This window comes from Alligator sinensis, unplaced genomic scaffold, assembly GCF_000455745.1.
Source record: "Alligator sinensis unplaced genomic scaffold, ASM45574v1 scaffold628_1, whole genome shotgun sequence".
Lineage (NCBI taxonomy): Eukaryota > Metazoa > Chordata > Crocodylia > Alligatoridae > Alligator > Alligator sinensis.
In genome coordinates, this window is record NW_005841873.1 from 618,586 (window position 1) to 639,711 (window position 21,126).

Here is a 21,126-nt window from a genome sequence, read left to right on the forward strand (position 1 = left end):
CTGACAAAGTACTTCCCTGGGCCCAGGCCTAATCCTTGCTATACGTGCCAGACAAAAAGTCCTCTGTTTTGAAATCATATACTGTTGTTCCACAGAACATGTACGGCAGCAGTAATTCTAATGCAAAATTACTCCACTGCCGGAGAGAAGATACTGCCTCAGTTCTTCCCAGAGCTTGCAGCTTAAGAGAGGGAGGCCCCACAGAAGCTGCCGTTCCAGATAATCCTTCCATTGAGGTGAAGGAGTTTGTCTTCCTTGGAACCGTTTTTAAAACTTGCACATGAATTTAATGCTTATGAAAGTGAGCGTCTCATAGCAGAGATGTGTATTCTTCTATGCACATCTGGCAAAGTACTCCAAGCCCAGTCCTCCCTCAGACACAGAGACCTGTTCAAGTTAAATCAGGTGGTAGCTGGCATGAGGGGCAGTGAAACTGGGATTGAGGATGGGGCCACTCAAGTCATTCTCATTTGCAGACTCCAGATGAAACCTGAATTCAGTGCCTGAGGGTGCAAGCCAGCTTTAACCCATTGTTCTGCATGATTCTGAGAGCATGGTAGACCTATTCACTTTCCCCCCCTCTCCCAAAAAAGAAACAAGAGACACTTAACAAAATTAAGTCTGCAAGGTTAAAACAAATGAAAGAAAATGCTTTTTTACACATCTCAAAATTGCTTTGGACTTAAACTTCTACAAGATACAAGGACAGGGTTATTGCAAGGCTGAATCAGATCTACGGTCCATGTAATCCAGTAGCCTCATCTCTGACAGTGACCAGTGTCATTTGCTTCAGGGGAGGGCACACATGTAACATAAACCACGTTAGGCCTCCTGACCTTAAGGAGCAAGCACTGAAGCATGAGGTACTGGCCAGGGATGGAAACAGGATGCTGTGATTTCCATGGACCTCTGTGCTGATCCAGTGAGAAAAGATCCTAAAAGTTTCCCTCTGTGTTTTTGATGCACCTGATGAAGAGGCACAAACTTCAAAGGTTTTACTGTATTTATAACAATTTCCCTGGTGCCTTTCCTTTAAATGTTGTAGACATAAGGCAGGAACATGCAGATTTTGCCATTGTCGCAAGGTAACGGTGATTTTCAACCACGGTGCTATGACACTCTGGAGTGCCTGGATATTCTTTCATGGGTGCAATTAGGTACTACCCAATGTTAGCACTGCCAGGCATGCAAACATGATTCACAAGATAAACCCAGAGATTTCAAATAGGAATCTATAATGGTAAAAACATTGACCTGTTGTGGTCTGAGTTCTTTGCAACACAAAAATTGCTCTATTAGTTTTCTGTAGTGAAAAAGCAAGTGAAAACAAAGAGCTGGCATTTTCTATGGGGTGTTTTTTCTACCAACCAATCAAGCTCCCTCTAGGGGTGCCTTGAGTCTACAAAGGTTGAGAACCACTGCAGTAATGAATAATGGTTTTGGACAAAGACCAAACTGAGTTTCCAGAAGACTGATCTTTCCTGTCCATTCATCTGTGCACTGTACAAAATAAAACAGAAAGATACTGGCAGAAAAAAAGGCTGTTTAGTATTCAGAGCTTCTGTTACATTAACAACATTGTCTTCACCTAGGAACCAAATTATTTCTTCAAGAGTTGTACAGCAAACACTTTGCTTTCAATTTACAGCACGGTCTGTCAGTGCATATCATTTCAATGGTAAAGATCTTGTGGGAGGAATGCTGAATCTGTACCAATGAAGGCTTCAAACATACTCTAAAAAAAGGTGCCTCATCAGTGGCAGTATTGGAAATTTAGATCGGTAGGGGTTCTCACTGATGCCTTCCTCCAATGATAAAGAGGTATGTAGCCATGTTGGTCTGAATTCTTTTGCTAGAAATAGATGTAATCAAATGAACCAGTCCAATGAACCACAACACACCTGTGTTGTGATGTGTCATGACACAGCTGACCTGCTCCATTCACCCTTGGTGGTGCGGACAAGAGGTGATGTGATCTCCCTGTTTTCCCTGCTCATGCATCCCTGTTTCCCTGCAATCATGAGTCTGACTGAGCAGGAAAAACAAGGCCTTCTCCCAAGCAGCCAAGCCTGCTCCCCTGCCATCATGGAGAACAGGTCTAGTTGAATGGGGACCCCCAACCTCCCCACTTAGAGAGGCACCCTAGGGAATCTCAGGGTGCCTCTCAATGTCCACAGCAAAGTGGGTAGGTGGTCTCAGGGCTTGAACCACCACCCTTCTCCATGCTAACTGCTGCCCAGAGCAGCACAGTGGAGTGCTGTGGCCCAGCCATGGACCGTACACAATCAATTGATAGAACTGAAAGGGAAGCACTGGGGCCGGCGTGGGACACTTACCAAACGTAACCTCCGCACTCCTCATGCAGGGCAGGCAGCAGCTCCTCCCCGAGGCAGGGGTGGGGACGGGGTCTGGCGCGGTCTCCAGGGAACTGCTCTGCAGGCTCCGGGGAACTGCTCCGCTCCCCCTCATTGCCTTGGGGAGTGAGGAGGCACATGGCATCAGGGCTGGGAAGTGGAGCAGTTCCCTGGAGCTGGCAGAGCTTGCACCAGCCCTCAGCCCCAGCCCTTGCCTCACCTCAGGGAGGAGCCACTGCCTGCCCCGCGTGAGGCTCTGCCGGCTCCAGGGAACTGCTCCACTCCCCAGTCCTGACGTCGTGTACTTCCTTGCTCCCTGAGGCAATGTGGGGGAGCTGAGCAGTTTCCCAGAGCCGGCAGAGCCTGCGCCAGCCCCCGTCCCCGTCTCGGGTTGGAGCCACTGCCTGCCCTGCATGAGGAGTGAAGAGCTTAACTTCCGTAAGTGTCCCATGCCAGCCCTGGTACCTCTGCTGCACTCTGCGCCCAGCTCCTCTCCAGGCGGGTGCGCAGCCTTAAAAAGTTTCTGTGCGGCAAGATTTTTACTTGTGCATGGCCACACATGCGCGCAGCTTAGAGGGAACACTGCCCTGCCCAGCCCCATCCCCCACCCAGCCCAGCCCAGCCTCCAGGCACTTAAAAAAAGCCCCCCAATCACCGACTGGCAGCAGGGGTTGGGGTCCCTGGGTGCTCGTTGCAGAGTCCTCCCACGCAGCGCTGGGCAGTGGGGATCACCCCTTGCCCCCCCTGCTTGGCACCAGTGTGGCAGCTGTCACATCATGTGGGTGCCGCATGGCTTGGTACCACACGCTACCTGGGAGCTGGAGCTACTGGGGTTGAATGCTGCCGGGCTCTAGGTGACTGCTGGAGCCGCCCCAGTTCCCAGACAGTGTGCAGTGCCCTGCTGAGCCGTGCTGCACCTGTGCAATGAGCTCATGGCAGAGTCCCCCCCCGCTACCCCCCACCACCCTGCACTGCATAGGTGGGGCTCTGCCATGAGTGCCCAGAGGCCTCAGTCACTGCTGCTGGAGCCAGTGAGTGTGGGCCTTTTTTTTTTAAATGCAGAGATTAGTCTGGGGCTGGGCGGGGGATGGGGCCGGGCAGGGCAGCCATGGGGGCTTCTCCTGCGGCTCCCCCTGCCCAGGGAGACGCAGACACAGCCAGAGGAGCCATGAGAGAATGTGCAGCTACCCAGCTGTGCCTGCCTGTCCCTGGCCAATCCGAATCGCCAAATCTCTCCGAATCAGTGCCGAATCTCCTGAAGCTGGTTCGGCCAAACTGGTTCAGGACAGTGATCCGAACCTCCAAATTGAATCACTGTCCTCCTAATCAGCCGAATCAGAATAGAGTACTTTCGTATTTGCACAGGCCTAATGACAAAGGGTATCGACTCTGCTTGCTCACCATTTGTGTCGTCATAAATTTTTTTATGGCAGCATAAATGAGACATCAGACATTTCTACCCATTGTCTTTTAGGTGCTACCCTGTCCTGCCTTCGTCCTCTAGGGATGTTACTCTCCCTAGAGACTGAATCCGAGATAAAGGATGATCTTTCAGTTAAGGGAACAGACTTGAATCAGGAAACTAGGTGTTAGCTCCGACTCCAATTTTGTGTCAGGGGTCTGGGAATGGAAGTGGCACTGAAGTGGTTGGGAGTGCTTTAACAGATCTGGCTCTCTCAAAAGTCTGGGAAGAACTTGGTTAATGGTAAGCTGTGTTGGCCCACACCTGTGCTGTGTCTCATCACATTGTTCAGCATGTACAGAATGAGTGTTTGCAGTGGGAATACACACGCAGCCACCAGAGGCATTGAGGTTTCCTCAGCAATTTTGCAGAAATCCCTAACAAATGCATTGTTTGTTTTGTTGCTTTTCTTTTTCCCGCTGTGTGAAGTATTTGATATTCAAATTAAAATGGTGCTTGTTTAGGACAATTCAGTTATAGAATAAGCCTGGTAATTGGTGCCTGTGGGACTGTTTACACTCTGCTTGGTGTAATCTACTTATGGAAAATTAACGAAAGGCGATTTCTTCCCCCATTTGCTGCTGTTGCAATATGTTGTCTTTCTGCGGCATTTCCGCTTGCAGCTGGAACTCCAAATACTGCCCATTTGGGACAAGCAGGTATGACCAATGTGCCAAGGGGCTGAACTCCAGCTGTCAAAGCTGCTCCTAGGAGAGTCATTTAGGGCTAACTTTGCCTTCAGGACCACCCCGAAGCATATGGCATCATGTGAGCCTGGGAGACCTGCTGACTCAGAGGCACCCTTCTGCAGTGCAATTCCTTCCCTTCTTCCTCTGCTGCTCCAGGGGAAGTTTGGGGAGAGCCATTTGCTTCTGGCCTGTTCCATATTAATGATACCTCCCAGTATCAGCTGGGCTGCACTGGCTTGTCAGCAGGGAAACACATGGGGGCCTTTAACCACCCCTGCCTACTTCTTACTGACACCTACCTGTTTGCCTATAGGTATGGTCTGGGTAGTTCACATAAAGATATAAGGCTCCTCTTTCTTCTGTATAGACATGTAACAGATGTCAAAGCCTATGTCTTACATATTGGCAAACAGCAGACTTTAGAGGCCTGTCACCAGACCAATCCACCCCCTACCCTGGGGGTCTACAAGAGGAGGTTAGATAAGCATCTGGTGGGGGTCAGCTGGCCCCAGCACTCTTCCCTGCCTATGCAGGGGGTCGACTTGATGATCTATTGAGGTCCCTTCCAATCCTAACATCTATGAATCTATGAAAATACCTGCAGTAATACTGAGGTGGTTTCTCTTGCTGTGGGTCTAAGTATATAGTATATAGAGCAGCATCAAGTTCAAAAGATGCTAGAGGTTGTAATACAGTTTCACTTGCACTTATAAGGTCTTCATTTTTCCTATGGGCTACCTGGAGAAAGGAAGGGGAAGCTTGCATGGGCCCTGGATGAAACCTAAATGGTGCCACTGTTCTTACTACCTGGGGATTTCTTATGTTCTTTTGCCTCCGATGCTCAACAGTGGCAAGAAGAAATAAAAATAGGCCATTGCTGCTCCCAGTGGGGATTTTTTCCATTTACTTCAATAGGAGCGAGCTGCAAAAGCTCTGTGTGTAAGAGAATGAAAGATGTTAAAGTATTCTAGTATCTAACTGTTGAGTTTTAGAAAATTGTGTATGTATAGCTCTTGGCTGTGGGAGTTTTGAGTCAATATGGACAAAGTAAAGAGCACTGGTTCCAGAGCAAATAGCAGCAGCAAAGTAGGGAATAACTAGAGCATAAGTAGCATTGTTGTGAGTCTCAGTGATTACAGAAAAAATTGCTGAGGAAATGTCAAACACGAAGAGCTGGAGGTCGCAAAGGAGAATGAAATCAACACTGCGAGGAAGTGCAGAGTCAGCCTCTTCTTCTGAAAAAGAAGCAATGAAACCCTCACACCTTCTCCAAATAGATACACAGGAATGTACTGAACTCTATTCAGGCCTGTTACAGTGGGGGTGGGGAAGTCACCTCTTCCCTCTCTTGGCTCTCCCTGCTATCTAGTCTGTCCTGACCTTGGTCCTCTGTCCTCAATATTTTTAGGAAATGTTCTTTTTGTTTTGGTCATACTTTCTCTCTCTCCCCCCCGCCCCAACTCCTGTCCAGACCTTCCTCACCTTTCATCATAACTACTACAATCTTCTCCACTTCAAATTCCTTGGTGTCCCTCTCATTCTCTCTGGTCTGTACACTCGCACAGTTTCCTTGTACGAGTCTGACCATGTTTCTTCTCTTAGAGTCCTCTTCCAGTGGTCCTCACTGTTTCTGTTAGTCTTATCTCATCCCTGGTACTCAGCTTCACAGGTGTCAGCTTCTTGCACATGGATGTGATTTTGCCTTCTTTTATGCCTTGCACACTCTTTCACCTTTTTGCATAATGCTATTCCTTTCTTCTCCTTCAAAGGCCTTCTCTGCACTCACCTGTTCTTCCACTATGCCCATCAGAAGTGAGGATAGTTAGGTTGAGCAGAAGCTAGACATAGTTTACTTGACTTATTTATATGTTTGTTTGCAGCAGTGAGTGAATTATGGGTAAAACATACTAATCCAGTCTTGTATGTGGAAAGATTTACCATTTGCATTCTTGGGCAAATGTATGTATGAACAGCCAGATGAATAATGGGAAGAAATACCTGTTGTGACATTTGTTTGGAAAACGGTGCCCCATAAATTCCCTAGTTCTACTCCTGTCTTTGCAGGAGTTTGAGGTTCACCTGGCATGCAGCATGTTGTACGATCAGGGCCTAACTCTTATGCTTCAAGTAATTTGCTCAGCTGTAGCTGTAACACAGCCCAGCAACATCTCACATATGTTCTTCAGCCCAGGCAATAAACTGCACCTGCAAAGCATTGTATCCTGCTTATTAAAAGCTTGATGTATGACATGCAAAGTCCAGCCCTTAACAGCTCGTTTCACACAGCTCATTTGGTATTGTTCAACAAAGCATCTGTCTTAAATACTGGCAGTGCAGTCTTTGAAAAGAAACTTCGTTTTGCATCTTTGGCCCTTTGAAATTTAGGAAAGATTAACAAGCAACTAGTAACAATGATGGGTAAACCTGCATTGTAAGGAGGAGAATGGAACTGATGATAAAACTTCTCTGGGCTTGTTTGGTTATTTTATCCAGCATTGGGAAACAGAAATTATCCATATGTAGTCTGCATCTCCCTTATGCTGTGCTGCTCTTTGCTTTACTGCAGTTCTAATGTGGCATTCAGCATCATCTCAAAATGATTGGCACCATATTAATGCATCTCTCATCCTCTGGAAGTCTCCACAGATTTTGGTTCATGCTTCAGGCTTGGTGAATTTGATTATCATTTTCTTTTAAGCAAATGAATAAAAGAGCTTGCTTGGCAAATGGCTTATTTTATCAGAATATTGGATTCTACATGTGATATTTGCAGCTGCTCACTATGGACCTTTTGATTTAACACTTGCTTCTTCCATTTGCATCCATTTCCCATTCTGGGAAGTGAGCCTTAATGATAGCAAGAGGAGGATCAGGGAACGTGTGGATCCCTTATTGAAAAGGGGAGGCAACCTTGTGACAGAGGATGGAGAAGAGGCTGAAGTGCTCATTACCTTCTTCACCTCAGTCTTTACAGGCAAGGTCAGCTTCCAGACTACTGCACCAGGCAGCACAATTTGGGGAGGAAGTGAGCAGCCAACAGTGGTGAAAGAACAGGTTAGGGACTATTTAGAAAACCTGGACATATACAAGTCCATGAAGCTGGACAGGATACACCTGGGGGTGCTGAGGGAGTTGGCTTGTGAGATTACAGAGTCATTGTCTGCCATCTTTGAAAACTCATGGTGATCAGGAGGGGTCCCAGATGATGGGAAAAGGGCAAACAGTGCCCATATTTAAGAAAGGGGAAAAGGAGGATCCAGGAAACTACAAGCTAGTCAGCCTCACCTCAGTCCCTAGAAAAATCATGGACCATATCCTCAAGGAATCCATCTCAAAGCACGTGGAGAAGAAGGTGATTAGGAACAGTCAGCATGGATTCACTAAGGACAAGTCATGCCTGACCAACTTTGAACAGCCAGATGACCAACCCGATTGCCTTCTATGACAAAGTGACTGATAGGGGTGTGCAAAATGGGCCCTATTCAATTCAGATTCAGCCCAAACCAGGGACAGCGATTCGATTAGTTGATTCCGATCACTGTCCCCGATTCAATTCAGAAAATTTGATGCCAATTTGGAGAATCGGCGATTTGGACATAAACACAGCTATAAAAGTTTTTTCTACATACCTCGAGGTACCAGTGCAGCTTGTGAATGCTGCAGTGCTGGGGCGGATGGAGCATCTCACAGGAGGGGAGGGTGGGGCCCTCCACGTGCTTGGCAGCAAACCTGGAAGTGGACCGGAAGTACTTCTGGCCCCTTTCCCCCGTGCCTTCCCGGCTCAGCAATTGGCTGTGGGGGGACCCTGAGTGCTGCCCCCCCCCCAACCCAGGTGGCTTCAGTTACCGAGCCAGGGGTGGGGGCACAGGGGAGCCCCCACAAGTGCTCCCCAGCGGACCCAGAAGTGGATCAGAAGTGCTTCTAGTCCACCTCCAGGTCTGCTGCCAAGTGCACTGGGGAGCCCCCCACGCTTCTGTGGGACACTTCAGCCCCAGCATTGCAGCATTCACTAGCCGCCCGCTACCTAGAGGTATGTAGAAAAAACATTTAAAGCGGTGTCTACATCTGAATCACTGAATCTTTCTGAGTCTCTCCGAATCAATTTGGAGGGCTCTGATTCGATTTGGAGAGATTAAAGGGTCCTCTAATTTGATTCGGATTCAGCAATTCAGCCACTGAATCAGGCCAAATCAAATCAGGGACTGAAGCTTCGCACAGCCCTAGTAACTGGCTTTGTGGATGTGGGGAGACCAGTGGATGTGGTATACCTTGACTTTAGCAAGGCTTTTGATAGTCTTCCACAACAGTCTTGCAGGCAAGCTAAGGAAGCATGGACTGAATGAATGGACTGCAAGGTGGATAGAAAACTGTCTGAAGCATTAGACTTAGAAGGTAGTGATCAATGGCTCTATGTCTAGTTGGCAGCCAGTATCACGTGAAGTGCTCCAGGGGTCAGTCCTGGGGCCGGTTTTGTTCAGTGTCTTCATCAGCAACTGGGAAGACAGCATAGGGTGCACCTTCAGCAATTTTCAGGGGTATAGGTTGTAGCTGTGTTGGTTTAAGGACATAGGCAGACAAGGTTCTTTGGGTAAATTTGATATCTTTTATTAGACCAACTCAAATAGTTGGGTAGTAGATACACTGGATGATAGGGCTAGAATTCAGAGTGACCTAGACAAGTTAGAGGGCCAAAAGGAATCTCATGTGGGTCAAGAAGGGCAAGTGGAAAGTCCTGGATTTAGGATGGAACAGGCCCAGGCATGAGTACAGGCTGGGGCTCACTGGCTGGGCAGCAGCATTGCAGAAGACCTGGGGGTGACAGTGGACAATAAGCTGCATATGAGCCAGCAGTGTGCCCTTGTTGCCAAGAAGGCTAATGGCATGCTGGGCTGCATTGGTAGGTGTGTTGCCAGTAGGTCAAGGGAAGTGATTATTCCCCGCTATTCAGCACTGGTGAAACCACATTTGGAGTACTGTGTTCAGTTTTGAGCCCCCCACTACAGAAAGGATGTGGATGAATTGGAGAGAGTCCAGCAGAGGGCAACAAAAATGGTGAGGGGGCTGAGGTACATGACTTATCAGGACAGGCTGAAGCGGGGTTTGAAAGAGGATGGAGCCAGACTGTTCTCAGTGGTGGCAGATGACAGAACAAGGAGCAATGGTCTCAAGTTGCAGCAAGGGAAGTTTAGGTTGGACATTAGGAAGAATTTTCTTACTAAGAGGGTAGTAAAACACTGGAACAGGTTACCCAGAGAGGTTGTAGGATCTCCATCCTTGGAGGTTTTCAAGACCTGGTTAGACAAAGCCTTGGCTGGGGTGAGCTAGTTGGGGATGGTTTTGCTTTGAGCACGGGGTTGGACTAGATGACCTCCTGAGGTCCCTTCCAACCCTCATTTTCTATTTTATGATACATACTCATTACTAACAGGTATGAGTCCTACCTGATCATTGCTTGAAAAGCAGTTGTCCTGTGGTGAAAAGTTCTGGGTGCTTCCCAGTGAAGTCCGTGGGACTATCTTTAGTTTTCAAGGGAAGAAAGGTCCAAAGAAATAAGATGTTTAATTACCATGTTATCTTCAGAATTTAATGCCTTTTACTGAAATTCACACGGCTATTTCTGATTGTCAGTTAAACAATTCTTATTGTAGTCATGTGCTTATTGTATTCATGTGCATGGTTCTGCTGAAGCAGTATTCTACATGAAGAATTGCAGTGAAGTTAATTGCAACAATCCCATGGGAAAAGCAAGCCGATCCAGCAAAATATCATACTTCTTACTGGCGGGTAAAACCAAATGAAGCTTGAGAAGATAGTTTATGGCACTTCTTTCCCCCCAATGTCTTTAGTAGACTATTGGAACTAAAAGAGCAAGTGTGTCACAGAAAGCCAAGTGTCTGCAATCATTGTATTGTCTGTGAAAAAGTCATGACAGATATTTTTCATTTAATTTTTTTCAGGAAATCAATATGTCTAACAGAATTGGTTGACTGCGGTTGACAGTGGCATGATAAATATACATTAAAACAGTATTGAATTAATAATTTTAGACAGCTAATATAATGCAGCTGTTACCAAATGATATTAACAAGAGGAGACAGGTGGAGTCCCAGTGTCAGAGTAAGGCAAGGTGTTTATAATGTCTGAATAAATTTCAGACCATGACTGAGGACTTTCTTGATGGTTGTGATCTACAGTACAAAACTTCATCATAATAGTCTTTGCATTGCTATTTCTGGAATCTTTTTACCAACAATTGATCCTGAGTGATTGAAGTAAAATGTGCATGTTGTACTCATGTGAGCAAATAGATTTGGTCTTTGGGTATTTGTAAGGATATCATGCCCAATGCACCAACTTCAGGTCAACTTCCCAAGACAGGCTCCAATAACTTCTGTCATTTTCTGGATAGACACTCACAACTGTTGGCCTCTTAAATTAGAGACGTTGTGTAGAGAGAGACTCTAGGCCAGCAATTCTCAACCATGGTGCTGCAGGGCACCTTGAGGGGTTGTGTGATTCTTTGAAGCGTGTCACACAGTATTGGAACTGTCACCCCTACACACGATTTACAAGAAAAACATAGATTTCAACTAGGAATCTACTATGTCCAAAGCTTCCTGACCTGTGGTGATCCTTTTGAGTTTTTTGCAATGGAAGAATTGCCCTGTTATTTTTTCTGTAGTGAAAAAAAATGAGTGAAAGCTAAGAAGTAGGATTTTCTGAGTTGAGTCTGACAAGGCACTGCTCAAGATTTCCCTAAAACTTCAAAGGAAATGATTGTAAAATATGAAGGGCTCCTTTTTTTTTTTTAAATAAAAGTAAAAATACCATCTCTGAAGAAGACTTGGTCAGGCTTACTACAGGTCTCATTGACTTTCATTTCTTCTCTTCTATGTGGATTGGAGTCACTTTGCACATTCATCTGAGAAAGCTTCCCTATAAGCCAAGTCAACAGGTTTGTGAATGACCTTCAAAGGGGTTCTTTGGTTAGTATAGACCTGCCATTCTTTCATGACTACCCTACCTTGCATCGGGCCCCGTTGGGGTGGGCAGATGAAACTAGAGCCGAGATATCCTTACATGTCTTCTAGTGTCACGGTGTGGGGTCCCCAGGGATGGCAGTGATGCTCCTAGGGCTCCATGACTGTGCCAATCTTGCTCAACAGGCACCCTTTTCCTCATCTGCCATGTCTTGCTGGTAATTCTAATAAATAGGGAGGCTGCCCTCAAGTTTATGTTTGGGCATGGTCCCGATGGACCCCACTGAGCCCTGTGCGTTCTTGGACCCCTTTTTGAGTCCCACTCTAAATGGATGCCTCATGGGACACCCTCAGCCTTACGGGCTAGATGCGTGGCTCCAAAACTGCCCCTTTACCATGCCCCAAGCCTTGGGGATGGCATGTAAACATTGTCCCTCTGAGGCCTTGATATAGCTCAGCCTCTCCTTCATCACTGGGCTCTCCACAGCCCTGTGTCTGCATCCATGCTGGTGCTGGGCTCTCCACACTGTACTGTGGCCCCAGTAGCCTTGGTCTGGTCCACTAGTTTATAAACAACAACCAAAATATAAGCTCCTGGGCTATAACATAATACAACTAGTTCAGGGTGTGCTCTGTCCCTTTAAAAGAGTCAAACTCCCCACCAAGACTTAAGTGCCTTGTAGCCCAGGGTACCCGGTGAGCTCCTGGAGTCCCATTAGTCTTATAGGCAGCCACCGCATCCCTGGGAAATTCTTCTCTAGATGTTCCTTCCCCTGGCTGTTGCCGAAGAACCAGCCCCTACTAGCCTCAGCCCTGAGGTTTATATACTCCAGGGTGCTGAGGGAGCTGGCTGGGGTTATTGCAGGGCCCCTGGCACGGCTCTACGAGCGATCGTGGTGCTTGGGCCAGGTGCCAGACGATTGGAAGGTAGCTAATGTGGTCCCCATCTTCAAAAAAGGGAAAAGGGAGGACCCGGGCAATTATAGGCCCGTCAGTCTTACCTCAATCCTGGGGAAGCTCTTTGAGAAGATCATCAAGGAGCACATTTGTGATGGGCCGGCATCCGAGATGATGCTCAGGGGCAATCAGCATGGATTTATTAGGGGGAGATCATGTCAGACCAACCTGATTGCCTTTTATGATCAGGTCACAAAGGCCATGGATGCAGGTGTCACAGTGGATGTAGTCTTTCTGGACTTCAGCAAGGCCTTTGACACCGTCTCTCACCCCATCCTAATTAATTAACTAGGCGACTGTGGCATAGATGCCTACACGGTCAGATGGATTGCAGATTGGCTGAAGGGTCGCACTCAGAGGGTGGTGGTGGATGGATCATATTCGACTTGGGGGGAGGTGGGTAGTGGAGTCCCTCAGGGCTCGGTCCTGGGCCCTGCGCTGTTCAATGTCTTCATCAGCGATCTTGATGTTGGGGTGGAGAGCAACCTGTTTAAATTCGCTGATGACACCAAAATTTGGGGGGAGGTGAGCACGCTAGCAGGGAGAGAGAGATTGCAGAAGGATCTGGATAGGTTACAGGGGTGGGCAGACAGGAACAGGATGCGTTTCAATACGGACAAGTGCAGGGTGCTGCACTTGGGTAGTAGGAACCAGCAGCACACTTATACGATGGGGAACTCCCTACTTGAGAGCACGGAGGCGGAAAGGGATCTTGGTGTCATTATTGACTCCAAGATGAACATGGGCCGACAATGCGAGGTCATGGTTGGCAGGGCTAACCGGACCTTGTCGTGCATCCACAGGTGCATCTCGAGTAGAGCCAGGGAGGTGATCCTCCCCCTCTATGCGACGCTGGTCAGGCCGCAGCTGGAGTATTGTGTCCAGTTCTGTGCGCCCCATTTCAGGAGGGATGTGGACAACATGGAGAGGGTCCAGAGGAGGGCCACCCGCATGATCCGGGGACAACAGGGCAGACCCTACAGTGAGAGACTGCGGGACTTGAACCTATTCAGCCTCCACAAGAGAAGGCTGAGGGGGGACCTGGTGACCGTCTATAAACTCACTAGGGGGAACCAGAAGGGTTTGGGGGAGACGCTGTTTCCCCTAGCCCCTGCTGGCATAACAAGGAATAATGGGCACAAGTTGATGGAGAGGAGGTACAGATTGGACATCCGAAAAAACTACTTCACAGTCAGGGCGGCTAGGAGCTGGAACCAACTTCCAAGGGAGGTGGTGCTGGCCCCTACCCTGGGGATCTTTAAGAAGAGGCTGGATACTTACCTGGCTGGACTCATTTGAGTCCCGTTTTTGTTTTTAGGGTGAGTGGTTTTGTTTGTGTTTTTGGGTTGTTCTCCCGCCCTGGCGGGGGGTCGGGCTAGAAGATCTATTAGGTCCCTTCCGACCCTGAAACTATGAAACTATATGTGCCCAGGGCCCTGCCTTCTTCCGGTCAGCTGACCGGGTGCAGGTGCAGGCTAATTTCCTTTTTAGCTAGCTGCCCTAGTATCTTATACCTGTGGGGTTTCTGCCTGGCTCCTAGGACCCTCTCCCTAGGCAGTTTCTGCTCTTAAAGGAGCAGGCGCTTTAGTGCCCTGCAACATAGTGATGTCTGGTAGATGGAGTTGTCCCTGGGTCCTAGGCAGCAAGTCAAATTAGAGAACAGCTCTTGGGCTTCTCCAAGGTGTGCTGGATGGGGCTGGACTCTTGCAGGCTAGTTCAGGATTGGGAGCTGAAAGCTGGTTTGGGGGTTATCATTTGCCCTTCTTCCTCATCATGCCCAAGGCCTCATGCTTCCACCCAGGGGCTCCCTAGCCAAGCTGAAGTCCTGGCATCTATGAACTGTACATTGGAGCTGTTATCCCACTGTTTTCTAGTCCTTTAGGATGAAAGGTGCTAGATGACAGTAGGGCGTTATCATTCTTTCTGTTTTACACATTACATTTTTCCTTTAAAAGAGTGACAAAACATGTCCAGAATGCTCAAGCAAATTTCTTCAAAGAAGCAAAATCCTACAGGAAGGGAACTGTACAGTGACAGAGAGCCACCATTGCATTTGAAGACTTAAGGACCATGTATTTCAATGGACATTGGCATTTACCAAAACTGCTCATTAGACGTGATAGATGAGATCCTGAACTGGTATAAATCAGCATTGTTCCATAGACACCAGAGGAGTTTCACCTAGAGAGGACGTGGAATTTCTATTATTATACGTTTTTAAGAGGAGGTTAGACAAACACTTGAGTAGGATGTTGGACTAGATGATCTTCCAAGGTCCCTTGCAGTTCCACTTCTCTATGGGGCTATGTCTTGCACCAGGGGATGAAGATTATTACACATATGTGTATTGTGGTAACACCTAGAGGCCCTAAGAGAGGATTATGGACAATACCTGCTCCAAACAGCTTCCAATCAACCTGTTGACTGGAGGAGTCTGTAGGGCTACAGTATGTAGTTCAAGTTAAGCACCTATGTAAGTATATGTAGGATTAAGGAGTAGGTGAAGATCTACCTCTTTAATTATGAAGAAAGATGCCATTATCACTAGGAGATGATGGTATGTCACTCATCTACCGTCTCCTGAATTCATCAGGGATGCCATTTTATTATTCAGCTTGGACCTCCAATAATATTTTAGTGCAATAGAAGAGATAAAAGTTGTAAGGAAAATAATATGAGCACTGAAATTATACTACTCTTCTTATAGCTTGTTTAAAAGATTATTTTAATTTAATTGATCAATTAGATTAAATTATGTACTTGCATGCTGCTGGCATAGACCCAAAGTGGAGCTATTGGTATTTCTAATGTCCATAAGCTCAGCCTCAGATACCTTTAAAATGATTTACCTGATGGGAAAATGTTTTTAATTAGGGCATTACATGTTATCTTTACTGGATTATTTAAACTAGCAATTGCTGTTCTGGCTAGAAGATGTTCCTATAATGAAATATTCCACCTCTTGTACATCCCATAGATCCAGAAAGAGACACATTTTGATTAGGTTTACAACACCCCATATGAACTTTTCCAGTGATTAGAAATGAAATCACCTCAGGAGGCTTAGCTCAATACTGTGGTTTATTTTTCATCTATAAGATCTTCCTCTGTCTAGTACATTATCTGTTTTTTCTTCTCCACTGTAGGTTTTATCCTTCTATTTTTTTAAACATAGAGATCAGCTATTTTAACATAATGCCCCCCTGCTAAGCTTTGAATAATATTATTTGACTATGGAAGATGCTTAAACTCAGAACTCAACAAATCCAGACACTGCTTTTCAGTTGGTGTAAATCAGTTATAGCACCATTTACTTTCACTTCTTTTTGCCAGTGGAAGGTTTGATGTTTCTCGTTATTTTGAACTATTTGCCTTTGAAACAATGTATAGTGTTGCTTTTATACAAAAAAGGTCTCTGTTGTCAATGGACCCCACAACCGTGAATGAAGGCTCAATAGCCATATGTAGGTGCTAATTCTAGGGGCTGGTTACAATTGAATTTTCAACTAAATCAAAATTGGTTGTAGAACGTGTGTGTGTGTATAGAGAGAGTGTGTATACACACAGAAGCAATATTTAATATATATTATATACAGTGTGTATGTATATGTGTGTGTGTGTGTGTGTGTGTATAGACACACACACACAATATTTACTATATATTATATATAGCATATAGTGAATTGTGTATTAATATATAATATACTATTACCATATGCATTATATATTATATTACTTATTATATAGTTTTTCCTCAGTTGGAAGAAGAAACAAAACAAAAATTAAAGCAGTTGCCCCTTTTTAAAGTTTTCATCGGGTTTAGCCAGAGTTCATTTTTTTTTAATAAAAAGTCTGAAAAATGTCCTAAAAATATTGGCAAAAATAAAAGCTGTTTCTTTCAAATTTTCTGCAGGAGAAAGAAAAAAAGCTCCTTCCATTTTCTGACTAGTTCTAATTCTGGCTTTTTGTAGAGCTGAAGAAACGGAGGCAGTGGGGTAAGCCCCTGGCTTTGACTAGCACAAGACGTGTGTCAGTATTGGAAATATAATTCAGCTGCCCTGAGCCATTCTCAGCTGCTTTGCTCCCAGATTCAGCCTTCATTTCCAAACAAAGCAGCAAAAGGAGGAGTTATGCTGATGTGATGATGCAGTGTCTAAATCCATTTGCTCTTATGACAGTCTGAAATCTCCTTTTGTCCTTTGTTTAAAGGTGCTGCCTACGCATGTTCACAGGAATATGTAAGATATATATTTTCCGATATTTATTTGGTAGTGTGTCCTTCCCTAATAAGGGAGGGGGTCTGCTTGGGAACTTGTGTATTCAGCTCCTGCATTTCTACTTTATACTGTAATTAAGTGAGTTATTGGCCATCTGTTCAGGATGAATTGTGTATGATTTGACTCCCCTCACCTGGCACTTGTGGCTGTCCTTTATACCTGTGTAAAGTGGATGTAAGGCAGTATGTAAGGCTTCTGGTTCTGCTCCCCCCTGCTGCTATTCTGTTCCATGAGGGGCAAGGCAAGGTGTAGGACAACTGCCTTTGACTGGGTACGTAGTACACGTTAATTTAGACTTTCTGGCTTGCAGCCCCCTGTGAAATAACTACAGCCCTGGAGCTGTCATAATTACATCAGAGGCCCTTCTCAGCTCCCCCAGCTGTCCAGAATTGGAAGGGCTCAATCCTTGTACTCCCTCTGGGCTTTCTTTGCTGTATGTCCTGCAGGCATATGCAGCCAAATTGCTGAGGTGGCCGCTCTGCTTTGGTAGTGCTGTTGTAGTCAGGAGGGCCCAGGTAAAGAAGCAGGGTTGCTTGAGGACATCTTCTATTGGATTAACTTTATAGCCAGGAAAGATTTTAGAGGTCAGAAAAGCTTTCAGGCACAGAGAGCCTCTCCTCGGGTCTTTGGTAGCATTTGACATGCCTGTTGCACTCCCTAGAAGCTGATTGATGCCAAGACCTGGGAGGTGGGTGAAGAGAGGGCTTCAAGCTCTAGGCCCTCAGCTGGCATCATTTTGTGCAATCCGTGGAGCTGACCTGCACCAGCTGCAAACCTGGCCCGAGTCCGTCCCTCTTACTTCAGAAGAAACCTTTCAGCATGCGAGTGTGTGAAACTGAGACTCTTCTATAGAGAAACCCTCTTTCAGAGATGCAAAGGTAATTCAGTTTGTAAGCTCAACGGCCTGATTTGCTACCTGAATCAGGCAAGGAGGGTATGTGTGGGAAGACTATGCTTACAATGGCTTGCCTCCCAAGTCTAGTGTTTTAACCTTCCCACTCCCCCCACCTCCCAATCACTCAATTGTACTATTCATGGGTTAGTATATGACTCAGCCAAATACAGTGCAGCACATGAGAAAGACTTGCTGCATTTTCTTGATGGATGCTCATCACTTAGCACTGGGTGGGAGGGGAACTGGGGGTGCCTAGCTCTCCTGCCTCTGACTTTGGCCAGGAGAATAGTGTGGGGCTGAAGAGGAAGCCGAGAGCTGGGGGAGGTGAGCTAGCCTGAGTGGGGAAGTAACCTGAAGTCCTTTAAGAGTTGCAGCAAGGAGCCGCAGAGTCTCATTGAAGATGTGACTGAGTCACAGTTCTTTCCCCGGGCAGCTCAGCTAGTGCTAGCTCTTATACAAGGCGCTGAGCAAAGTCTCATTCCAGGGCAATGTTAACCACAAGGTGAGTGTCCCTTTGTATTAAATGCAATGTCTGCCAGAAGTTCCAGGCAAGGCATGAAATGCACTGGGACCCCAGGAAAAAAAAAGTCCACTTCTAAAATGATATCAGTAGCACCTGATTTATGAAAAATGTATACATGTGAGTCAGGAACAGCTTGTGCTTTCACACTAAATAAAATGAGAAGACAGAAGAGGGAACTCAAATGTCTATGAGCATACTCATGTATACAAATGACTGTCATAAATCTTTTTGCATGATTGCTTTGCTTTGTGGCATCTCTTTGGGGAGTTCTGCAGGGGAAAAAATATCCACCTCACAAGTTGGGAAAATGGCAAAAAAAAAAAGGAGGGAAAAGAAACTGAATTTGCAGATGTAATTATGCAATTCATGTAGAGCATGCTCGGTTTGCTACTTGGAGAAGGGGGGAACAATCTGAGACAGTGCTATTGGTTTAAATTAATTCAATTAAAAAAACAATGTGGGTGAATCTGTTTCAGTTGTGCAAAATGCACGCCTGACTTTGAACAGGGGAAGGGAATTAAAAGTGGACACGCTCGGTTCTTGAAACATCTGGTGCGAGGGGAGAGAGAAAATGCCTGAATCTTGGACCGACTGTCTAGTGGTAAAGCTGGGTCCTCTAAGCTGGTTTAAACCTCCCTGGATGTCAGGCTGATTCACATCAGCTGAGAAATCTGGCCTGTAATGATTTGCCTTTTCTTTGCTGCCTCTGAGAATATGTCTAAATGATAGTCTTGGGTAGCAGTAGCTGATTAGCCACAGCAGCTTGGAGCTCATTGAGGGCTGTAAAAACCCACCTGAGAAGCAGGGTAAATATCTGAGCAGTTGAACTGAACTGACTTTTATGCCACAGCTAGTTTTAGACTAGGGTGGGTGTTCCTGCCATACGTTGCTGTCCCAGCAGTGACTTCCAAACTGTGGTAAAGGAAGACAGTTTATCCAACAAGGCAGTCATGTGGGCAAGTCTCCATTATCTTTCTGTTTCCTAACTCATAGGACTTACAAAGAAATCAAGTCAACTGTCATGTCATGAAAAACAAATGGTTGAATTGCAGCACTTAGGCAGTCATAGAGCAGGTTGGTGAAGGCCTTCACTCTCCCAGGGAAAACTTGGGGAAGACTTTTGCTGTCAGGAAGTTTCCAAGTCTATTGGGAAGTGAGTGGGCTGCTTTCTCTGGGCCGTAGCTCAATCTGTCTGTCTTGAGCAGGAAGAGACCAGAGAAATGAGGCAGCCATCCTGAATTCTCTTACAGTCTCAGCCACTGCATGGCCAGACACAGAGATGGGGCCCACTTCTGCAAATTCGCTTACGTGGAAATTGGAAGAAGTAACTGCAGCCCAGACAGGTAGGTGTGCAATGAATGGGTTTGCAGAATCAGGCCTGTTGCTTCTTTAGGCTTAGCAACATGGCTGGGAAATAGGTAAACACTTACTGGAGCAGAACAACTGCTGCAATAGTGTGTTTGCAAACACAGGCTAGAATAATGAGGAAGAATTCATTTGATGGGGTTTGGGAGCCCGCCCCCCTTGCAAACCTTGGTGCCTGTAATGTGGTTTTACATGCAACCTTGTGCACATAAGATGACAAGCTCACAGCTGCTGCTGCAATTGCACTCATGTGCCTATCCTAAAAAGGACTTAAAGAACATAAGTGACTTAAGGAAGGCATTCTCCTCCTTTTTGTAAAATGTCAGTCATCCAGGTCTTTCATTGCTGCTGTGCACAACCAGCCAGCTGGCTATCCACCTGTACGGTTCTGCTCTCGCACAGACACAGCTCTCCCTTGGAGACAAGCTTCTTTTTGGTTTTGAAGTGAAGCTCTTGAGATGTATTATTTCCATCAGCTTCTAGTGCCAAGAACAGGGCACAGCATTGTGAAGCCTTTTCTGCCTCTTTCGCTTTCCATTGTTGAAGTGGAAGTGTCAGAGGGAAGAATAGCAGAGAAGTCTGTGGAACTGAGGTTAGCACAAGGAGAATTAGGTCCTTAGCTGGTGTAAACTGCTAAGGAAGCCAGCTGAGGACTCAACCCTAATGGCCAAAAAGTGGGGTAAAGGGGAATTGGGGGTTGAGTTGGTAAAGATGTGCATTCCCTTCTTATCAACATTCAGAACTATGATTATAGGTTTGGGAGGGACCTCAAGGGTCATCTAGTCCAACCCCGTGATGTGCTGAAAACTTCCTGTGTTTTGAAAAGTTTCAGCCATGGCTGTTGGAGACAGGTGTAGGGGAAGCCAAGTAGCTTTACATAACAATAAGTGCCTGCTTGGTGGTCCGTCTGCTCAGAGCTCAGTTGCCTCAAACAAAGCTGTTATGTAAAATAGGCAGACAGTGACCTCCCACCGAGACAGGCTTAGCATGGCACCTATTCACATCGGTGAATGGAGGAGTCTTTTGGCTCAGCTTGCAGAACGGCTGTCCAGGGATCTCAGGCTCCTGGTAGGAGTCCCAGCTGCAGCAAGAGGGAGGCTCCCCACACACACACAGTGAAGTATGTGCAGCCTCTGCATGAAGGGCCTGGTTAAGATCCTACTAGTGCCAAGCTATCTGTGGGCTGCACTTGCAGCTGATTTCAGCCAGTGTGAAATATCTTGGCTAAGCAGAGTGTTTTGTGTTCATTGGGAAGCCTGTACCACAGCTCCAGACAATAGTTACAGAAGGAGGATGGGCTGTTTCTTGCTATAATAAAACCATTCTGCAACCACTGTGAAATAATCCTTAGCAGACTCAGGAAAAGGTACAGATGAGCTGCTCTTTGAAGAGCAACCAGGGCAGCAAAAAATTGCTTACTCTAGGTTTTGTAGGCGCTTCTTTTGCATTATTATCCATCCCTAGCACTGGCTGGGGGTTGGACTAATTATTTGTTGACTTAAGTAATTCCTGTGCTCAGCAGACTAACAGAGGATGGAAACTGTGCCACAAATGGGCAAAACTGTTTTCGCTGCTGTCATCTGCTTTGTGTTGTGCATGTAACATCAGCAGCTGATTTCAGCAG

General features: G+C 46.2%; 1 protein-coding gene across 3 annotated transcripts in view; it reads left to right on the top strand.

The window, feature by feature from the left end:
• The first annotated feature begins 16,912 nt into the window (after positions 1-16,912).
• GALNT9 (polypeptide N-acetylgalactosaminyltransferase 9) overlaps positions 16,913-21,126 on the top strand; it is a 267,354-nt gene continuing 263,140 nt past the window's right edge. The window contains exons 1-3 of one of the 3 annotated variants that reach the window (XM_025195639.1): positions 16,913-16,990; positions 17,381-17,597; positions 19,388-19,480. In XM_025195639.1, the coding sequence (XP_025051424.1) occupies positions 19,417-19,480 (64 nt within the window). In that variant the 5' untranslated portion in view covers positions 16,913-16,990; positions 17,381-17,597; positions 19,388-19,416. Of the gene's footprint in view, positions 16,991-17,158; positions 17,235-17,380; positions 17,598-19,387; positions 19,481-21,126 lie in introns of those variants that run through there. The other 2 variants (XM_025195643.1, XM_025195647.1) reach the window with 2 other exon arrangements.